Here is a 19,654-nt window from a genome sequence, read left to right as displayed (position 1 = left end):
ACAGCAGTTGTCCAGGATAGGTCATTTTGTAATTGCACACGATGCTTTTCTGAAGAACAGAAAAATGCACTCATGAAAGAGACATGGTCTCCTGACACCACTTGAATTTTTGAAGACACCAATCTGACTTTTAGGGTCACGATCAGCAGAAGTAAGGGGTCTGGGTTTTTTGAAGGCATTCAGGCACAATGTCTTCTTTCCAAAATAATACATATAGCTAATGAATAGCTAGAAGTAGCAGTTATGGTACAAGATAACTAATTCAGCAATATACAAATACTTCAAAAAACTGCTGTTAGGAAATAAGTGACCTTTTAAACATCTTTAGCAACTGGCATACAAAGGAATGCATACTTGCATAGAGAAAGCTATGACTAATTTTGAAAGAAAAAATAATTATTAAACCCAAAATATTACACTCAATAACCAGCAATTACATACAACAGCCTGAAACCAAGTATGACAACAGAAAACCAGGTAACTTGGAAAAATTCCTCTGGAAAAACCCAAGACTGCAGTATTTTTGGTCATTACTGATGTGCAAGAGATGTGGCCTTCAGTATTTACAATATCACAGTTTGTTAAATCATCACTTACTTGATGTTGTTAAATTATCACCTGTAAAATGAGGAATAGGCAACATCTAGTAAGAAAGTAACAAGAATATACTGGCCAAACCAAAACAAAGCCTAACCTTACAAAACTCGGAGTTTAAGAGATTGCTGGGGTTTTATTTATTTATTTTAAATGCCGAAGTTGCCCGTTTACCTGAAAGAGAGAGCTCTGTTTTTCTGTACCCGGTGCCTTTTCTATCCAGGAATCCAGCGGTTTCAGGGTATTGGTATTCTGAGCAACAACAGGAAACTTAGCTGCCAAGGTTGGTCTGCTGGATACATGCAACTGTTGCTCTTGTTGCACAATCTGGAGTTTTTTCAGTAACTCTTGAGGTGAAATCACCCCAGAGTTGGCTGCTTGACTGCCAGAGAGAGAAAGCGGCTGTCGAGGAAGTTTGGATTGTTCTTTAGCAAGTGTCTGAGACTCTAAAGTCTGGCCTGGTAGGGAACCATTGAAATACACCAGAGGTGGCTGGCTCATGTTGTTTCCTGGTGTTGCTGAACACAGAAGCTGTCGAGTTCACAGATCCTGTTGCGCTGGGCTCCATTTTAGTCGCTGCCCCTGACTGACCCTGTAATTTCTGTAATAAACTCTGCGTGCCAGCAGTATCCTGAACTACATGAGCCGCTGCAATGCCATGAGAATTCACAGGTTGGAAAAGTCCTGTGAAAGTCTCACCCACGGGGTGGATATTGCCATTTTCACAAAGTCGGTTCTCAGGAAACTCAGCAAGCGGATGAAGGTCTGTCCCACGCACCATCAGCTTCTGAATGGCAGGGCAGAGCTGTTTCTCTGCAGAGGGCGAATGCCTGCTAGGCTCTTCGTAGGACAGCGAACGTACCACACCCTGCCTAACAGGAAGATTCTCTTGATGCTGTTTATTAAGTGGTTCTGAGACATCTGGCTTTTCTTGTTTCCCAAACAGTGCTGTCAAAGACAAGTGCTGTGGTTCAGGATCCACATTCTGTGAGGGGACAAAGGAAAAAAGTAAACATACTTCCCTCACGCATAAGTTACAGTAAGCGACGACGATATTTAGCCAGCAGTATTCAAGGAAAAGCCGAGAAAACCGCTATGCTCTTTTCTCACCAAACCATTTTTAATAGTTTTGTCACATAGGAAGGGCAAGAAGACAGTTGTAGAGCTGCTAGTATGGGAGAAAACCAGTGGGTCAGAGAGAGCAGTGGCTTCCCTCTAAATACCATGAGAGAGGATCTTCCCTTTCAGCCATCAGTACAATATTAGTAAGAGAAATCTCTCTCCTCTTGTGTGAAGCAGGGCCACTTCTTGTGCACCTCCCTCTCACAGCTGAATTCTGCTTTTAGGATTTTGCAGTGTGATTCAGCTTGAAGATGTATCAAGAGACTAGTATTTCTTTGTTGCATCTGGACAGCATGCCTGTAAGTTGTAAGTAACAGGCACATTTTATAATGGGGTTGGGGGCTTTTTATAAAACAGATGAGTTATTTATTAAAATAATTCCTTACTGTGTTTCCACCTCAAACTCTTGCACTGACCTTCTGATTCAAATCAGTATTCCTACATGGCTACTCGGTTACAGTAGCACTAGGCAGAAAATACACAGAACATTCTACCTTGCTTTGGTGAGATACTCGTTGATGCTGGTTTTCACTGGGCTTCACTGGAATTGGTTTGATTAGGTTGGGGTTGTTATAGATTGCAGAGGAACTGGTTATTTGTTTTGGCTCTGAGCAGGTCTTACACTGCAACAGAAGAGAAGCATTTTTTAGTCAGCGGGACAGTATCTTTTCCCAAAGTTCTCCATGATAGTAAAATCCAGACATAGCCAAGTATTCAATAACCATGAATATTAGTTGCAGCACTGATATGAAATGATTATGAAATGTTATGCTACTGTAAGAACTATAACTGTAACCTATTTTTCTAAAACCACAAAGCATATGTAAAAATAAACACTTCATTCCAAGATTCCCTGAGTGTGAGGCTCTAATTTAAATCTCAGTTCTCTTTCTTACCTTCTGCTTTCCCAGCACTTCAAAAAAAAAAAAAAGGCAAAAAAAAAGCACCTTAGAAACCAAGCAACAGACATGCTTTTCCTGCATCAGAAGGCAGCTAGAAGTAGTTTAGATACATGAAGGGTTAATGTGCCACATTTAAAATGCTTTTTGTTAAAAACTGGAATTACAACTCAAACTCTTTTACATAAATATTCCACATTGTGGGAATTTGGAGGATGCGTATACTCTCACAGAAAAATAATTAAAGATTTAATCAATACGTAGAATCAGTATGTTTTCTTACTAAATATTACAGGATTAATAATATTTATAAAGGATGGGCAGATACAGATGGCTAATAGTGATCACGGGCATGGAATGACTGACATTTGAAGAGAGAAGGGCATGACTTAATTCAGAAAAAAATGTATAGAAAATGCTTCAGACAGAGAAATAATAAATGGAATAGGAAAATGTAAGATGGTCTTGTTTACTTTGCACAAAAAATAAGAATATAGCCAAAGAAACTAAAAAAGCATTGGGTATACAAGGAATGCCATTGTCAGTAGAAAATAAATCAATACACTGGAAGTCATTGTTGCTTGACACAACTGAAGACAAGAAAATGGAAAGACTTTTTTTAAAGAATTATCTAACAAAAAGTTAATCCTACCTAACATGAATATTCATAGTTAATTACCTGAATTTTATGCGCTCTAAATTTTATGCTGCAGGACTAATGGTTGTGTAAGGAATGATCGGTTTTGGCTTCTCATTCTTTCCTCCAAAGAGCCCAGTTTTGTACATTACCGGGGACAGAACTCTTGAGTTTTTTCCCAGGGAAAGCCTGGAGTGATGAAGACTTACCCTCGGTAGGGGAGGCTCAGGTTAGGTAGCATGTAGCCCAATGGACATACTCAAGTCCATGGGACCAGATGGGATGCACTAGGTTGAGAGCTGTCTTTGTCATTGTGAAACCACCCTTCATTTGTGAAAGGTAATGGCAACTGGGGACTGGAAGAAGACAAATATCAGTACTATCTTCAAGAAGGGCAAGAAGGAGGATCTGGGGAACTTCAGGCTGGTTTGCCACACCTCAATCTCTGGGAAGGTGATGAAACAAATGGCTTCCTACTGGAAGCCATTTCTCAACATATTAAGGAGAAGAAAGTGACTGGGAGTAGCCAGCATGGGATGTCCCCCAAAGAGGAGATCATGCTTGACCAACCCAACAGCATTTTACAGTGAGATGACTGGGTCAGTGGATGATGGGAGAGTAGTGGATATTGCTTACCCTGACCTCTGCAAAGCTTTTGACACTGTCTCTTATAATGTCCTCAAAGGCAAACTGATGAAATGCAGACCAATGAAGTGAATAGAAAACTGTCTGACCTGCGGGACTCAAAATATTGTTGACATGAAGTCCGACAGGAGGCCAATCAGTATTTTTGTACCCCAGGATCTAACACTGGAGTCAATACTGTTTAACATCTTTATTAATGACCTGAATGACGGGGCAGAGCAGGATTGCAGACAATGTAAACCAGCAATGTGTAGTTAATAGACCAGATGATGTGCTGCCATTCTGAGGCACCATGACAGGCTATGTTCCTGTCAGCCCATTTTTCTAAAGTTCAACAAAGGGAAACTGAGGAAGAATAACCCCATGCAGTACAGGTTGGTGCTGACCGACTAAAAAGCAGCTTTGCAGAAATGGATCTGGGTGGACAAGAAGTTGAATATGAACTGGCAACATGCCCTTGTGGCAACAGAAGCCAACAGCATCCTGGATTGCACTAGGCAGAGCACTGCCAGCTCATCAAGGCAGGTTCACCTCTACTGAGCACTGATGAGACCACTGGTTAGGCTGTTCTATGCTACATCCAGTTCTGGGCTTCCCAGCACAAGACAGACACAGGCACACATGAGCGAGTTCATTGAAAGTCTGTGAAGTTGATTTAGGCACCTGTCAGGCAAGGAGAGGCTTAGTTTCCAGCTCAGGATATAATACTGATGTGTATAAACACCTGATGGGAGGAAGGTCAAGCCAGCCTCTTCTCAGTGGTGACCAGTGAAGATGAGAGGCAAAAGGCAAAAAACAGAATATACAAAATCTTGTTTAAACTTCAGAAAAAAAACTTTTTTATTTTAAAGACGTCTGAATACTGGAACAGGTAGCCCAGAGAAGTTGCGGAGTCTCTGTCCATGCAGATCTTCAAAACCTGACTTAACATGGCCCTGAGCAACCTACTTCAGTTGATACTGCTGTAAACAGGGAGGTTGGATCAGACTACTTCCAGAAGTCCCTTCCAATCACATTGATTTTGTGGAGGGGAAAAAAAAAAAACCACAAAAAAAACCCACCACAACATCTTGTGGGTGCTTGCACAGTAAAGGACTTTGCAATGAATTTCTGAAGACACGATGTTGCAAAGTAGAAGTGCAGTTCCACCCATGTACCTGGCTTTCTTCTACTGTACGACAATTTCTGATTCAAATGTTGCTCTTAGAGATAACTTTAAAGCATGCACAGACAATCATGCCATAGGGTGGTTGGCTATTAGGTTTGAAGGAAGAACAAGAAGCTGTCTTCTTTCCTGCTATACTGCTCCTGCATAAACCGAGAAACTTCTTCAAGCACTAGATTAGAAAAATCATGAAGAACAAAGTACTGACTTTGGCAATAATTCTGAGCTTTACAGCAAAATTAAAATTCAGTTAAATATAAAACTGCATAGCTAGTGCCTCCTGGCTAATCTGAGCAGGCCACATTCAACATGTAAATATATTTACATCTTTTGTCCTCTCTGGGGGGAAAAAAAATTCCAAGACATAATTTTACTAGAATGTGGCATGTCATTCACCCAGAGCCTTTCCACCCATCTCACAGTGCAGGGCAACTCTGATGGCTAGAGACATCCCAAAATTCAAATAAAATGCCAAGTCCAAAGACTATTCATGGTAAGCAAAACAGTTTTCTTTTAAGGCTAGTCCATGATCACCTCCTTCATCTATGATTCAAAGCCTGATTAATGGAAGCACTTTACAGAAATCTACACTTAATTGAAGTTTCAGTTTTGCTTTGCAGTGCATATTTAAAAGTTATGAATGGATTGCTATGAAAAATCGTAACAGAAAGAAGCCATAAAAAATGTAGAAGGCAAGCATTAACGCTAAGATTACTATTAAAGATTTTACACTAAGGAAAATTTTACATTCCATTACTTAGCTCTGAGTTACATTTATCAATGCACTGCTCAAACAAATTTTTTTTTTAGGTTCTTCGGAGCTTCCATGTTGTTATCCTTGAATCTAAGCAGGGTTGGTTTGGTTGGTTGGTTGGTTTCCAACAAGCTTTATTTTATCATCATTTCCAGGCAGTTCACATGGACCCTCAACAATGTCCTAGTACAGAGCCTTCTGCTACCTCATCAAGGTTTTTTTTTTTAAATTATTTGAAATAGAGTAGCACAAATGATTGAATTGTTCAGTCACTTTCCCCACCCAGTTTCTGACCAGTGACTTACGTTTTCCCTCATTCACTTAATGACAATTAGGCATCTTTACCTAATTCATTATCATATTAAAGGGTTTTTTTCATAGTTCAAATAAGTGCTTCCTGTCTATACTAAAGCAAGTGAAGATCATTTTCTTTTTCAGACAGATCCTAACCCATTATGATACTACACAGACCAAAACCACACTTCAGAAACACTAAATAGCATTTTTTTCCTCCCAAACTGTTCTCTTTCTACAGGATGTTGCCTTTTCTTCATGATTTCTCCATCTTATTGCTATTTTCAGCATAGCCTTTTGGGCAAAAAACATAAGTACTTATTTATCTTTTTTCTTTAACATAATGGGTAACATACTCTTGCATATTTCACAATGAGTTTTGCAGAATTTAAACACATATATTTGGCCCTTATGTCTCCAGGATACTCTAATAAGCTGACTTCTTCAGAAACCATGCGTACCTTAGATTCCACTGTCATACTCTGCATGTTCACAGAATTCAGCATATAAAAATGAGGTGAGAAGCAGTCGAGTTTAACAGTTATCACTATATGAGCATTTTTCAGACCAAATTCCTCAGCAAAATGAACAGCAATATACACAAAGGCCTATGGAGAATGACACTGACTTGACTTGGTATCATTCCCACGGTTTGGTAACATGGCTAGTAGGCTGGTAACAAATACAGGAAAGTATGCTGAAGGGAAAAAAAACCCGTGATGATTTCAAAGGAATCCGTAACTATTTGACCTCAGGATATAAGGTCATTTCAATAGATGGGTAGCATGGCCTTGCTGATGAGTAAATTAGGAGCACCAGCATGACATTTTAAGCAACTGTCAGGTGGACAGGTAAAGAAGACAAGAGATGCCATCTTCATCAAACAGCAAAAAGTATCATGAAAGAAATGTCATCAGGCTCTTTAGTGATTGAACCAGAAGAGTATTCATCAGCTATGACATCTGACGATTACTACATCTTGCTTCACAGCTCTGTCCTTTAGTCATGTATCTTGTTCAACGTTATGCTGCTACAAAAGATGCATAAGAAATCAAAAGGTTCTAAGATCAAGTCAAAGAAATGCTAAGCAACATCGGAAAAAAAACATAGACATACATGGTGAATGCCATTTAAAAAGAACAAGACCACCACCTAAGATTTTTTAGGCAAGTCTAGTAGTCAGAGGCGAATAACTGTTCTGTGTTGTGAGATTCCATAGTTTACCTGTACAACATGAAGCCCAAGCTGAACAGAACACTGTCAAAGGAAACAATGGATGAGCATGGTACCCCAGTATTGCAGTTCTGAAGCAAATACCATGCCACACTTCAATCCTGTGCTCTGCGGCAAAATCCTGAGTTTGAGCCATGCGAGTTGTAAAGACCTATCAAGTACAAGGTGAAGATGCTAGAAGATGTGAAACAAGGAGAGAAAGCCAGCCAAGACCTGGTGGAACTTAGAAGAGCTGTGTTGACAGATGGCTATGCTGAAAGCAATGAAGTATTGAAGCTGTCGGAGCTCGAGTGCAGAGCTAAAAAGCCCTGGAAACTGGGGATTTCTACCTAACTGATGTAAGCAGCCACAAGATGACATTAATGAACAGTCATATGAAGGTGTACAAAGTGGTCTGCAGAAGAGAGGGGCTAAGGTGGACATGAACTATCTCGAAGAAGAGCAGTAAAAGAAGGGATTTCCAGTCAAAGCCTTGCTTAAATGAGACATACAGAATTCAGACTGCTTAAGAATCCTAACATTGACTCTGCATCATCCCAGCTGAGTAATGCACAGTGCCCTCAGGAAAACAGACAAAGGACAAAAAGACAAATGTCCACCTAATCTGACCTTTAACAGATCAAAGATGCTGTAGTAAATAGCTAGATGCTGTAGAACTGTGCAGCACAGAGCTAAAAAGAGCTGGTCTTGTAGCACAAGACAAGGCACAGTAATAAAAGAGAAAAACATCTTATCATGCTTCATTCTGTACCTTATCAGCTCTTCAATTGTTTTATGTCCCTAGCTATCATTATGAGACCTGCTAATACCACTTCTTACCAGACATCAAGAAAAGACAAGTGTGCATTAGAAGTACATTTTTCAAAAAATACTTTAGGGGTTTAGCAACTTAAAGCTCTGTTAATAAAATAAAATTAAATTAAAAAAAAAAAAAGAAGTGGAGAGGCTATGTATTTTATTTTTCATGTAACCTCCAAATGTGTGATTTAATTTCAGAATAAGATATACCCTTCAAAGTTAGGTACACTCTTAAAAAAAGAAATTCATCCTAGGACTTAAAAATTGAGCAAAATTCCTTAGATGCTTTGAAGATTGATGTTCTTATTCTACAGCTCCCAACACTTTAAAACACCCTCTTCTCCAAAACCACACAGAATTAAAAAAGGAGAACAACATATTTCACAAGTGATTTCAGTACATCAGCACTGTAAGTCATAAGACATACACTGGCAAAGATGCAGAAGTCATAAAGCAGCCAAAAAAGCATAACAGCTGCGAAATATATTGACATTAAATTAAAAAAACGGTTGTCATTGTCTTGTCTTTATTTATCACTCTCTTCGTAACACTGTATTACTAACAAAACAAGAGAAACCATACATATCCAGTTCTTAAGAGGTCAGATACTCCTAATGCTCATGTCCCAGATGAAGTTTTCATGTTATTGCCTTAGCAATCACTTCAGTGCAGAAAGATTAAAGATGAAGTAGCAGATTTAGAAAAGATCTTATCTGCAGAGGAAAAAATCAAACCCCTATTGTTTAAACAACAGATCTTCTAGAATTTCCTCCTCTTTTTCTCAATTTTCTGTGTGCTCATGTAGAAATGGAAGTTAACTTTTTAAGAGATTTATTACCTCCTTCTCATAGAATCTGAAGACAGCCTAATATTGTTCCTGGGTTTTATTTACAGTATTTTTAAGGTTATTTAATGCAAACTGTTTAAACATTTCGTAATATCTCACATCACACTCTTTTATGCCAAGACTAGATACTGGTTCAGTATTAAAACATAGAAAAGATACCAGGTTTTGGAGGTGTTTTCCACTATAGTACATTAAACCCCTATTACAGACTATAGGAAGGTCCTAAACTTCAAAAGAAGCTATACCACAACAAAAGTGGGCTACACTTCTACCATATCTCAAAAGATATTATCGTTCTGAGGATCTTATTAGTAGCCACATTTCAGAAAAACAGCTTTGTCTCTCTTTAAATTGCTTGTGTTTCAGATACATATATTTCTAGACTCAGAACACTTACGAGCTTTATTGCTGCATGACAACACATATGAAATACAGGAAACAGCAGTAGGAACCTGCAGGCTCTGTAACAATTTGCAGCGTATATATGAATACTTAAAACGATTAGATTTTTATTCCCCAAAGTAAAACGTTTTTGATTGCTCAATAATACAGAACATTATTAGTCTATTAGTTACTTCTTTATTCAGAAGCCTCAGAAGACCAAAGCAGCGCATGGGCTGAAATTATACTACATTTCAACCTTTTCATTTCCCTCCATTAGTGTTTGAAAGTAGCTAACAACCACAATTAAAAGCCGTAACTTCACTGCTAAAGGTCTTCTCTGAAGGAAGTCATTTGTACAAACCACAGCAACTATTAGCAGGTTTGAATACTCCACCCAGAAAGAGGACACAACTTCCAGGTGCTACTCGATGAGCACAGGAGCTCCAAGGGTCAAAATGAAAAGCAATTTATACTTGTTCTTACCTCCTAGCATTTAACAAATAATCAACCATACCTGTGTTCTCCTTTCAGAGGTTTTTATTGACGGCATTCATTCCTCTCAAATCTTTAGCAAATTCTGAGAAACTTTTCTACCAGACACTCCTACACAAAACGAGGGCACACTGTCCAAAGTCAGTTTCACCCTGAGTAAAACTATGTCAAAAGAAAACCAAACCAAACCTTTTCTGGTTTATAATGTAAAGTGCGAGCAAGTTGGCATCATAGTTTCGCCAAAAAGAAATATCCTCTTTTATAGACAACGAGCCTCACCTTGGTATACTCATCTTTGGCCTTGGTAAGCATCCGCAAGATGTCCACTTCTTTGTTATTAGCTGAATTCATGATCATTGGGGACAATCCTGTTCCTGTGCCCTGCTGTGCTTTGAATTGCTCCTGCTGGGTTAGGCTGAAAGTTGGAGGTGAGAAGAGCATATACAAGACAAACAGATAAAATAAAAAAAGCTTAACCGCAACTACTTTACAATAATTCATCAAAACTCAAATATTTTCATTTTCCCCCCATCCACATTAAAACATGCATAAAAAAACCTCTACTAAAAGATCTGTATTAAAACATAATTTAACCAGGTGTGAGATTCATTTTCTCCCATCTCGAACACACTAGGCTATAGACCAAAATTTCTGTAACTCAGTCACAATTTCTATACCCAGAAGGATCGGGGAATTTATAGTTTTATTCAGTTCTGCTAGTGGTGGAGGATGGCAAACATACACAAATCAGTCATTAACTACTAGCAAATGACCAATTTCCTGCCCCAGCTGTTTTATTATTGTTGTAGAATGCTGAGAATTAAAACATGCAGCCAATTGGCTGAGCGACAGGGTGTTTTTTATCTATATGCAACACTGCTATTATAAACCACTACACGTGGTTTACAATTGCATGAATCCTCTGAAAAATAGTTTTTATTGTAGTAAATTACCAGTTTGAGAGTACCTAATCACCACCAACTGAAACTTGAGCTAGTTAACTAAAATTAGCTGTCAAAAACCTGGGTTTCCTAGGGTTTATTGCTTATTTTTGTAAATTCATCCCCATCAATTATTTCTTGGGTCACAACTGACTCATTTTAGAGCTGTAGGATATACAGCAAAACTAACAAAACCCCCTAAACAAACCCCCACCACTGTCACAGTCTGTGTTTCACGATGTTTTGTCACTGCAAAATGAAAAGCAGCAGGTATGACTTTAAAAAGAGATATAAAGGAAACATGATTACCTCCCCACCCTGTATTTTATAACAAATCCTATCTGGAACAAAGTGGCAGAAGAGTTAAAGCCCTTTGCTACGGATCAAGATGTGCAAGGATGAGCTTTGTTTGGACTTGCACTGCAGGGCACGCAAATGGGCTTTGGGGCACCTGGTAACTTTGGCAATCAAAGTTGATGTCACTTCCCCAGCATGCTTCTGGCTACAGAAGCTGTTGAGACTGGCATAGGTGACCTGAAAAGGAGAGACTGACAGGTGTGACGGCCTTTGCACTGCACTCTGTTAGCACCTAATCTTGTCAGCTTGACTGTATCCACCTCCTATAGCTTTTCCTGGGGGGCCAAAGACCTGGCTCTACGTCATCCCTCCTCCTGTCCCTTAAAAGAATTGTGAGACAATGATATGTTCAACCCTACATACTGCAGGCAACTAGTATATCCAATCTCTGCTCATTCCCATCAGGCCCCTTTACCATATCCTCCACATTATAGCCCTAAAAAATTTAGATTGGATAGGTTGACAAAAATCTGTAAACCTTCAGCTCCTTCTGCCTCCAAACAAACATGAAAACCTGCAGAATATAGTCTTAAGAAATGGATCATTGCAAACAAGCTCATCATTAGGCCAACTAGAGGGTAGAGCAGAAAAGTGAGCCCCTGTCCATCCTGGACATGTGAAGAAAGCAGTGGCAGTTGAAAAAACTATCCATGATATTGTTAAGATTAAAATTCAGCTGGGGATACAGTTCTGTTTGCAATTTTAATCTCCAACTTGATTGCAAAATTAAAGGTTGTATAACATGTATAAAATAATGTTATGTACATAAAAGTACTGAATTCACAGCTAATTAAAGTCTTGCTTTATATTCAAAAAACAAAGTGAATTTCGTACATATTGCTAAGAAATAAGGAAACAGGAATTCAGCCACGATGTAGAAACAGGATTAAAAGCCACAGAAATTACATTGTTACGATATGCCTTCATGATAGCCCACACTTCATGTTGATATGGGGGGGGGGAGGGGGGGAAGGTAACAGCAAGATTAAAAAAGAAAATTTCCCCAAACTGAAACATATTTTAAAGCCTCAAAGAATACAATCCTTCAAAACAGATCTCTGAATCATCAGGAAATAAATCAGATGAACTGTTACACTGTGATGTAGCTGGAAAGCTGAGCAGCAAATTATGAGAGAGTGTTGCAATACAGTGACTTATTTTGGTTTATACAAAATGCAGGTCTGTGACAATTTTACTTGCAACAAAGTCTATAAAAATAGGCTTAGAGTAGAAAGGTAAGACGGTCCTAGTAATACAATGTGCATGTATGTACAGAAATACATACATTTTAAAAAGCACAGAAAGTCTTGTTTACCCATCACTTACTTTTTCATGAGCTCTGCAATTCTTTGGCATTCTTCCTTATCATAAAACCAAATCCCATATATGGACACTGCAAATGCACATCAAACACAAACTATGAGCATCTTCTCAAACATCAATTCTACCCCGTAGATACTTAGAAGTGACCTGTAAAGGAATTTTTAGATTTATTTCTGTCTTATGTTTTCCCCATCTATAAACATAAAAATGACACCTCAGATGCTCCAAAATCAGAAAAGATCAAAGGCATATCCCTAAGGATGTAAATTACAAACTCTTGAACCTTCAGTAAAGGTACAGAGGTATTTGATCCTTTTCTGCAGAACACTAAACCAGAGGGTTTTCTTCTTTAAAAAAACTTTCCCTGCGTCGGTTTTTTCAGTTGTCATGTCATATCCATTAGACTACAGAGGCTGGTGTACTGCAGGTAGTGCTGCACGCATACATAAGCAAGCAAGATTTGTTTAGTTTTCAACAACCTTCAGGACTATCTTCTGTATCATCAAAGCTGTTAGGAGTAGTACTAATGTATCTCTGCCTCCCTGCAGACTTCCTATAATGTTGCCCGTTATTTTCACCACCAACGAAGTAATTATCTGTAGCCAACCCCAGGACTAGAAAATCTATACCTAAGTTCAGATCTCCACTAAAGTAAGCGCCTGCAGCTTCGCACAGCCACAACAGGTTTAATTTTACTAGTTGTTTCTCAAGATTCTCAAATGTACACACTGCTAATGAAACCATCATGATGGTAATAGCCATAATGGAACTGTAGTTAGTGCAGCTTCCACTATAACAACAGAGTGCTTTTTCCACTCACGACCATGTTATATAGGTCTTGTAAGACAGCCTGGGAATAAATCTACAACATTGTCTCAAATCAGTTGGTTTGCATTTATCAGGGTAACTATCCTAGTTTTAACCTCAGGCACAAATTTGCTGTGAGAAGAGGAAGAGAGAAGCACTTAAAGAGTTAACACAGTTCTTGCCCTTTCCACCATCACCTTGTGTAACATCCATATTCCCTTTACATGATATGGTAGCAAATACGTAGCCGCTGTGTTTCTTCCCCCTTCCCATTCCTGCAGGCAATTCCTAGCACGCCTTCAAACATAGTAGGGGCTAGATTTTATTTGAAAGGGCCATAAATAGATTAAATATCTGTTTAAAAAACCCACAACACTGACCCTGAGCATGTAGAATTTCCTTATATTAGCAGAATCCAAAAGTGATCACTCCTTCAAATCCACAGAACCAAAACTGTGGCATATGAAGTATAAGTTGGCTTTGTTAATGTTTGGAAAGAAAATGAATGTGCAGCTGTTTGTAAGACACAAGTGTAATACTTATCTCCGTTCCCCCTCAGATCTGCAGCCATGTGTTGTCTTTTATATAGCTAAAAATGGTTCAACTGTTTAATACAGCATGCTGGTGAAAAGCCTAAAAAAACCCACAAACCAACAGCCATCTTGCAGACACACAATAAATAACTTCTAAAAGATGTACAGTCCTTCTTACGATTAACTTTTGAAAAGCGTGATGATGATTTCTATTATTCACCTAAAAAAAGGCGAGTAACGGAATATGCGCCAGCGGTTCTACAAACGTGCAACATACGAGCTGATATGAGCTGCACAAATAATCTTTTTTGTAACTCAGATGTTAAAATATGCATTTAAAAGAGACATTAATATTCTAACACATTCCAGTAAGCATCCGTTAATAAACTGCAAACCTGTAGAAAAGTGTGTGAATGATTCACAAGGTTCCAAAATACTGACCTCTTATGCCAAACCACACATCCTTCTGACAAAACACCTCTGAAAACCTGTCGTCCATATCATAACACAGCAAGCAGACTGAAAACCCCAGACAAGCCAAATTTGTTTTAATCCAAATTCTTCGTTATAAAAGAACCTCCAGAGCAGAGAAGTATTGATGAAACTTTGGCCATCTGCTCCATCCTCTCAATTTTTAGGTCTGCCACAGCTGGTGGCATCACCAACATGCAAGACAGGTTGAACAGCTCCACCTTTTGGTCAACTGGTCAAACATGTCACAGGCTATTTAGGAATATCTGACAAATTTGAAAGCTGACAATCCCATGAATACACTACCGTGCTTCTGGCCATTACAAGTTCAAAGACTGGAATCAACAGATTCCTAGCAGAAGCAGCTAGTTTACCTCACCTCGGCCCCAAACACAAATAAACTGTCTGATTGCCAGCATAAAGAACCAATTCAGATTTTACAGAACTACAACCAGTATTTGGAAAAACAATTCAAACAAACGCACACCCATTTCAGATCACAGAACAAGGACACTAACTATTGCCTGTCCCACCAGACCAAACCACCACCCCAACAATATATCATATCTTAGATGACGCTCTACGTCAGGATGTTGCAGGTCCAGAGACTGTTACCCTAGATACCAGCCGAGCTACAAACCCACCCCGCACATGTACTTTCTTACCTTGGTCAAATGGTACTTTCAACACAGACTAGGAAGCACGGCTGAAAGCAAGCTAAGAGAGAACCCAAGCATCCTCTGAGCTTACAGCTCACCCATTCATAGAGAAATCTTTCAGAAGTGGACAGTCCTCCTCTTCTTCCTTCCACGCTTCTCCCATCTGCCCAGAACTGATGAACACTTCAAAAATACACTGAGAAATAACCACACAGCCGCTCCATTTGTTGCAGCACATCGCATTCCAAGCTCTTGGATGCACAGGAAAAAAATGTCCCAGTGAGAAGGTAATAACTTGGTGGAAATCTGAGATACCAGGTATCCAAAGCACACTGACTTATGTTTTCATATTGGATGCTCATCACCTGGAATAAGTGGTGTAAATTCATACTACAGTGCTATATCCTGCTATAATCTACATTTAAGGAAGCAAAAATTTAAATAATAGCAGTAAAAACACGTAATAAAAGCCATCATCTTAATTAATGATGAACACAAAATGGCAAAACCAATTTTTTTATGTGTATGACAACACATAAAAACCCAGGACCAGCAAAAGAACCCAAGGTGATTACAAACTGTAACTGTCAAGCTAGGAACCTGGCGCACTCTCCACTAATAAAAGCTAAATACACACACAATACAGATTTCGCCACAAGCTTTCTACCAGCATGAGAACGCTGCATGTCTCAGCAGCATTAAATCTAAACAGATTAGTTTTATCTGCCCTTCATCTCTATCCGACCGTTTGGCAAAAAGGAAATCCTGATCTAAGTATCATCTGTAGAGTGGTAATTTCACCAAAACGTTCACATGTTAAACATGAATCATTAAACAGTGGAGGCACAACTGAATCACTAAACAGCAGATGCACAAAGCAGATTCTTCTACTGTGGCACAAAAGAGGAAATTTTAGGTCACCTTTAGGTCCAGCTTCAGCTATAGAGTTATTCAAGAAGAGCTTATTGTAAAAAATGCAAGAAGAAGAAACAAATCCAAGTCCAGTATCTTCTGCTAAGTGAGCCAGTTACATGAAAAGTAGCTAACACAAGTTCAATAAGGAGAGCCAGTTTTATACTGACAAGATGGTACACATCTATCCATCCACTTTCAACAGGTCCTAAATCATCTACTAAAAGAAATAAGATTTAGTAATGAATTGATCACATTAAAGGAAAAAAAAAAGGCACCGAAGTTCTGATGTTGTTAACAAGATTACACAGAACTAGGATATAATGAAGCTATCAAATAATTAATATTGAATGGGAATAAGCTAAATAAATTACATAAATAATTTAATTGAACTTATTAAATATTAAGAGATATCAGTCTTTAGAATGTTCAAAATGTGAAAAAGATAGGTTACTCATAAATCAAAACTGAAAAATTTTAACAACCTGTGAAGCTCATTTAATATAGCTCAGTGATTGAATTTTGGGAAGTATGTTATCTAATTTTTAAATCACAACTTCAGAGCCAATTCTACAGCTTCCGCCTTACAATATTCATTTTTTGGCTATGGATTTCTCCTGTCCTCACAAACACTAGAGCATTCGATACTATTTATAAGCAGAAGCTGACAGCTGCTCTCTACCAGAATTATAGATGACAATTTCTAACCTCTCACAATCTGAAAAATTTATTTATTTATGATGATGATGAAAAATTTCTTAACAACTTCCATAATTCATGCTAGGTATCCTTTTAAAAAGGAAGGAATTTTCTCTAGGATTATTTATTTTACTCTTCATTTGTCTAGCTTCAACTTCCAGCTATTAGTTTTTTGTCTTCTGGACAGATATGTCCATTATCAGAGTTTTGGTTTCGGTGTACCTGCAACACTTTATTTTTAAGCTATTGCTCCACAGACTGCATACAGTATTTAAGCTTGGTAAAAATAAGTATAGAAATATCATAACTGCTGACTAGAGAGTTCCCTGTACCTAGGAAACTGTTTAACACTTGCTGGTATAATAAACAAATAAATAAATTTGCTCGTCAACTTTCATGTTCTATTCTTTATATCATGCTTCTTAAGGTACTTTATTCCCTATGTAGGGCCTAGACTCTTGCTCCTCAGTATGTAAATCCACACTTGGCTACATTAAAATGCAGTGTCTCTACAAACACCTTACAAGGCAGCCAGATTCCTTTATGCTGGTCATCTTTTCACTTTGTTATCCACAATTCATCTCATATTTGACTATTCAGCAAACTATCAAGGCTTGCATTTCTTTTTCTAGTACTTTTTAGAATATCCTCCATTGTGTAGGAGCTACTGAAAAAAAGAACCAAAGTAGGATGCATTTAGAGTAATAATTTTTAATCTATGAGCTCTTAACTTAAAACATGAATTAAAGCATGTCACGTCAATTTTGTGCTCTTCTACTCTAATGCAAATGTGATCCCTTTGTCCACAATACTGTCTTTAAAATTCCAACAGAAGCATATGATGTTCCTTCCACTCCGCTCAGGCTCAAGCAGTGAAGCAGACTTGCCTGCTGAAGCTCTACATCCTGCTCTGCATCATAACGCAAGAGAGGACTGCAACAAAGGAAAGATGATCTAAAAAACCCGCAGCTAGGGCAGCTGTACACTGCCTTGGAAAGCTGAATTCCATCTCTGATGCTGCCCCAGAGATATTACGCAATGATAAGCAAGTTGTGAGAAGTCATCTTAAGTACCTGTCACTGACCGTACGTTTCATTTCCAGTGTTTGATTTGAGGGCCTAGATCTGGGCCTAAGATGTGGGTGCACGACCTGCAAAAGTACCAGCTACTTACAACCACAATCGAAGTCTGTAAGAAGCATTTTTGAACATATGAATGATAAATATATTGGAAAAATTAGGCCTGAGCAATGTAAAGTCAGACACCCTGCATTTAGTTGCTCTCTAACTGTAACTACTCTGCCCTAGGATCCCAATGTGTAAAACAGGGAAGAATAATACTTCTAATCTGAACAAGGTACAACAGTTCATCTTACTTACGAGTTATCAGCTGTTATAGTGATTAGGACCACAGAAAACGTCAACAAGAAAAAAACAGTTAATAGTTCTGTCCCTAGCGCAGAATTTCAGCAGTAGGTAAGAGTCAAAGCAAGAGGCCCCCCTACCAGTAATGAGGAAAACCCAGAACTGAGTAGCTGCTTTTTACATGAACTACATTCAGACTCTGACAGCTGAAGCAAAAATCCATATTGCAAAAGAAGATGATCACATAATTTAAAATTTCATAAGCAGAAGAGAAATTGGACAAACAACCTTAATTTTGCTATTTACTAGTTTAGAAGCCTTAAAGATTTTTCGTTCTTTACAGCCTCAAATTTATTTCAAACACAACATTTTGCTTAGCTATTTAGGTATTTAAAAGCAAAACGATGAAAAAAAAAAAATTAACTTTCATCCTATTATACCATATTGATAGTATTGTGGCTCATCACCAGGACTGGAACTTTTAGCTCTCTTGCTTCTCTACATTGTGTAAAGACACACAATACAAAATACATATAAACCAAATGGATTTGTTTCTAAATAATGGAAATTCAACTTAGATATATTCTGTTATTTCTGAAAGTTCTTAGAGGGGAACCAAAATTTTTATGATGTCACAAGCACAAAAATGCTAAGAAACTGAAGCAAGGTGATATTTTTTCAAGCAACAAAAACCTGTATTTTGATATGAGTTTAACTTAAATTCCTAAAAAACCTGCTGAAAAAATGGTGAAATCATCAGATGCTTGTTCTTTCATTTAAAGGCTGATAAAGCTCATGATCCACTTAGTTAGGAAACTTAGTATAGACAGGGGAAAGGATGACTTGGCATTTCCATAATTTCAAATGTTCAAAACATTGTATATGGAGAAAGAGGGAAAAAAGCCAGTTATTAAAAGGAAAATAACACTGCTCAGAGACATCTTAATGCAAACTGATGATCACACATGGAAAGCTGAAAAGCTGTTTTTCAGCTTGGCCAGTCAAATTCAAGTGAGGAAAGAACTGTTCAAGCAACTTAATTAAAAAACCCCATCCAAAAATAACAAGAAAATATACAACAACAAAACCCCCAACAAAATGTAAAAGCCCCTCAAAACCCCTTTCCCCAAAAGCAGATGGTTTGAGAGTGGGCAATGATTGGCAACACTACTGAAGTCAAGAATAAGTTCCACACCACCAACTTTTTAATTGTGCCTGGAACTATGCCTTAAAAATCAACACAAGGGGCAATCTTTTGTTAACAGGATGGGCCCTGAAATATCCCTTCCCTCTTTGCCCAGTCAGGAAAGTTGGGTGACCAATTTATAGACTTGCAGATAAAGGCAGCAAATATTTCTGATTTCATGAGGGCAAAAAGGGACAACTCAGAGATGGTGGATTGTTTATTAAATCCTGTCTGTAGCTCTACTGTGACCTCAGGCAAATTTTTAATCCAAATTTATCAGAAATCCTTTATGAAAAAAACATCAACCCCGTAGCAGACATAAACAAGATTGGCTCACTAGAATACCCCTTAAATAGCCTCAAAGCTAAAGTTATGTTAGCATTGTAGGAAACTGTAAAGCCCATTGACCCATTTATTTCCATAAAGCTCAGCAGATATCAGTCCATCAGCAGGTTCTTTTCTTCTCGAAAAAGAGCCCAAAGGCAAACTGAATTTGCAAGATTTCCCTTAAAATCGCATTCTGTTGATGCTACAGGAA

General features: G+C 38.2%; 1 protein-coding gene across 1 annotated transcript in view; it reads right to left on the bottom strand.

The window, feature by feature from the left end:
* Positions 1–19,654, bottom strand: part of DCP1B (decapping mRNA 1B) — a gene marked incomplete at its 5' end in the record, with an annotated part of 42,714 nt that overhangs the window by 7,662 nt on the left and 15,398 nt on the right. The window contains 5 exon segments of the mRNA XM_010149043.1: positions 769–1,102; positions 1,104–1,579; positions 2,211–2,339; positions 10,144–10,279; positions 12,489–12,555. Of these exon segments, the coding sequence (XP_010147345.1) occupies positions 769–1,102; positions 1,104–1,579; positions 2,211–2,339; positions 10,144–10,279; positions 12,489–12,555 (1,142 nt within the window).

This window comes from Eurypyga helias, unplaced genomic scaffold, assembly GCF_000690775.1.
Source record: "Eurypyga helias isolate BGI_N326 unplaced genomic scaffold, ASM69077v1 scaffold29623, whole genome shotgun sequence".
NCBI classification, from domain to species: domain Eukaryota; kingdom Metazoa; phylum Chordata; class Aves; order Eurypygiformes; family Eurypygidae; genus Eurypyga; species Eurypyga helias.
The sequence above is the reverse complement of the archived record's forward strand: the minus strand, read 5'-3'. Positions and strand labels throughout refer to the sequence as shown.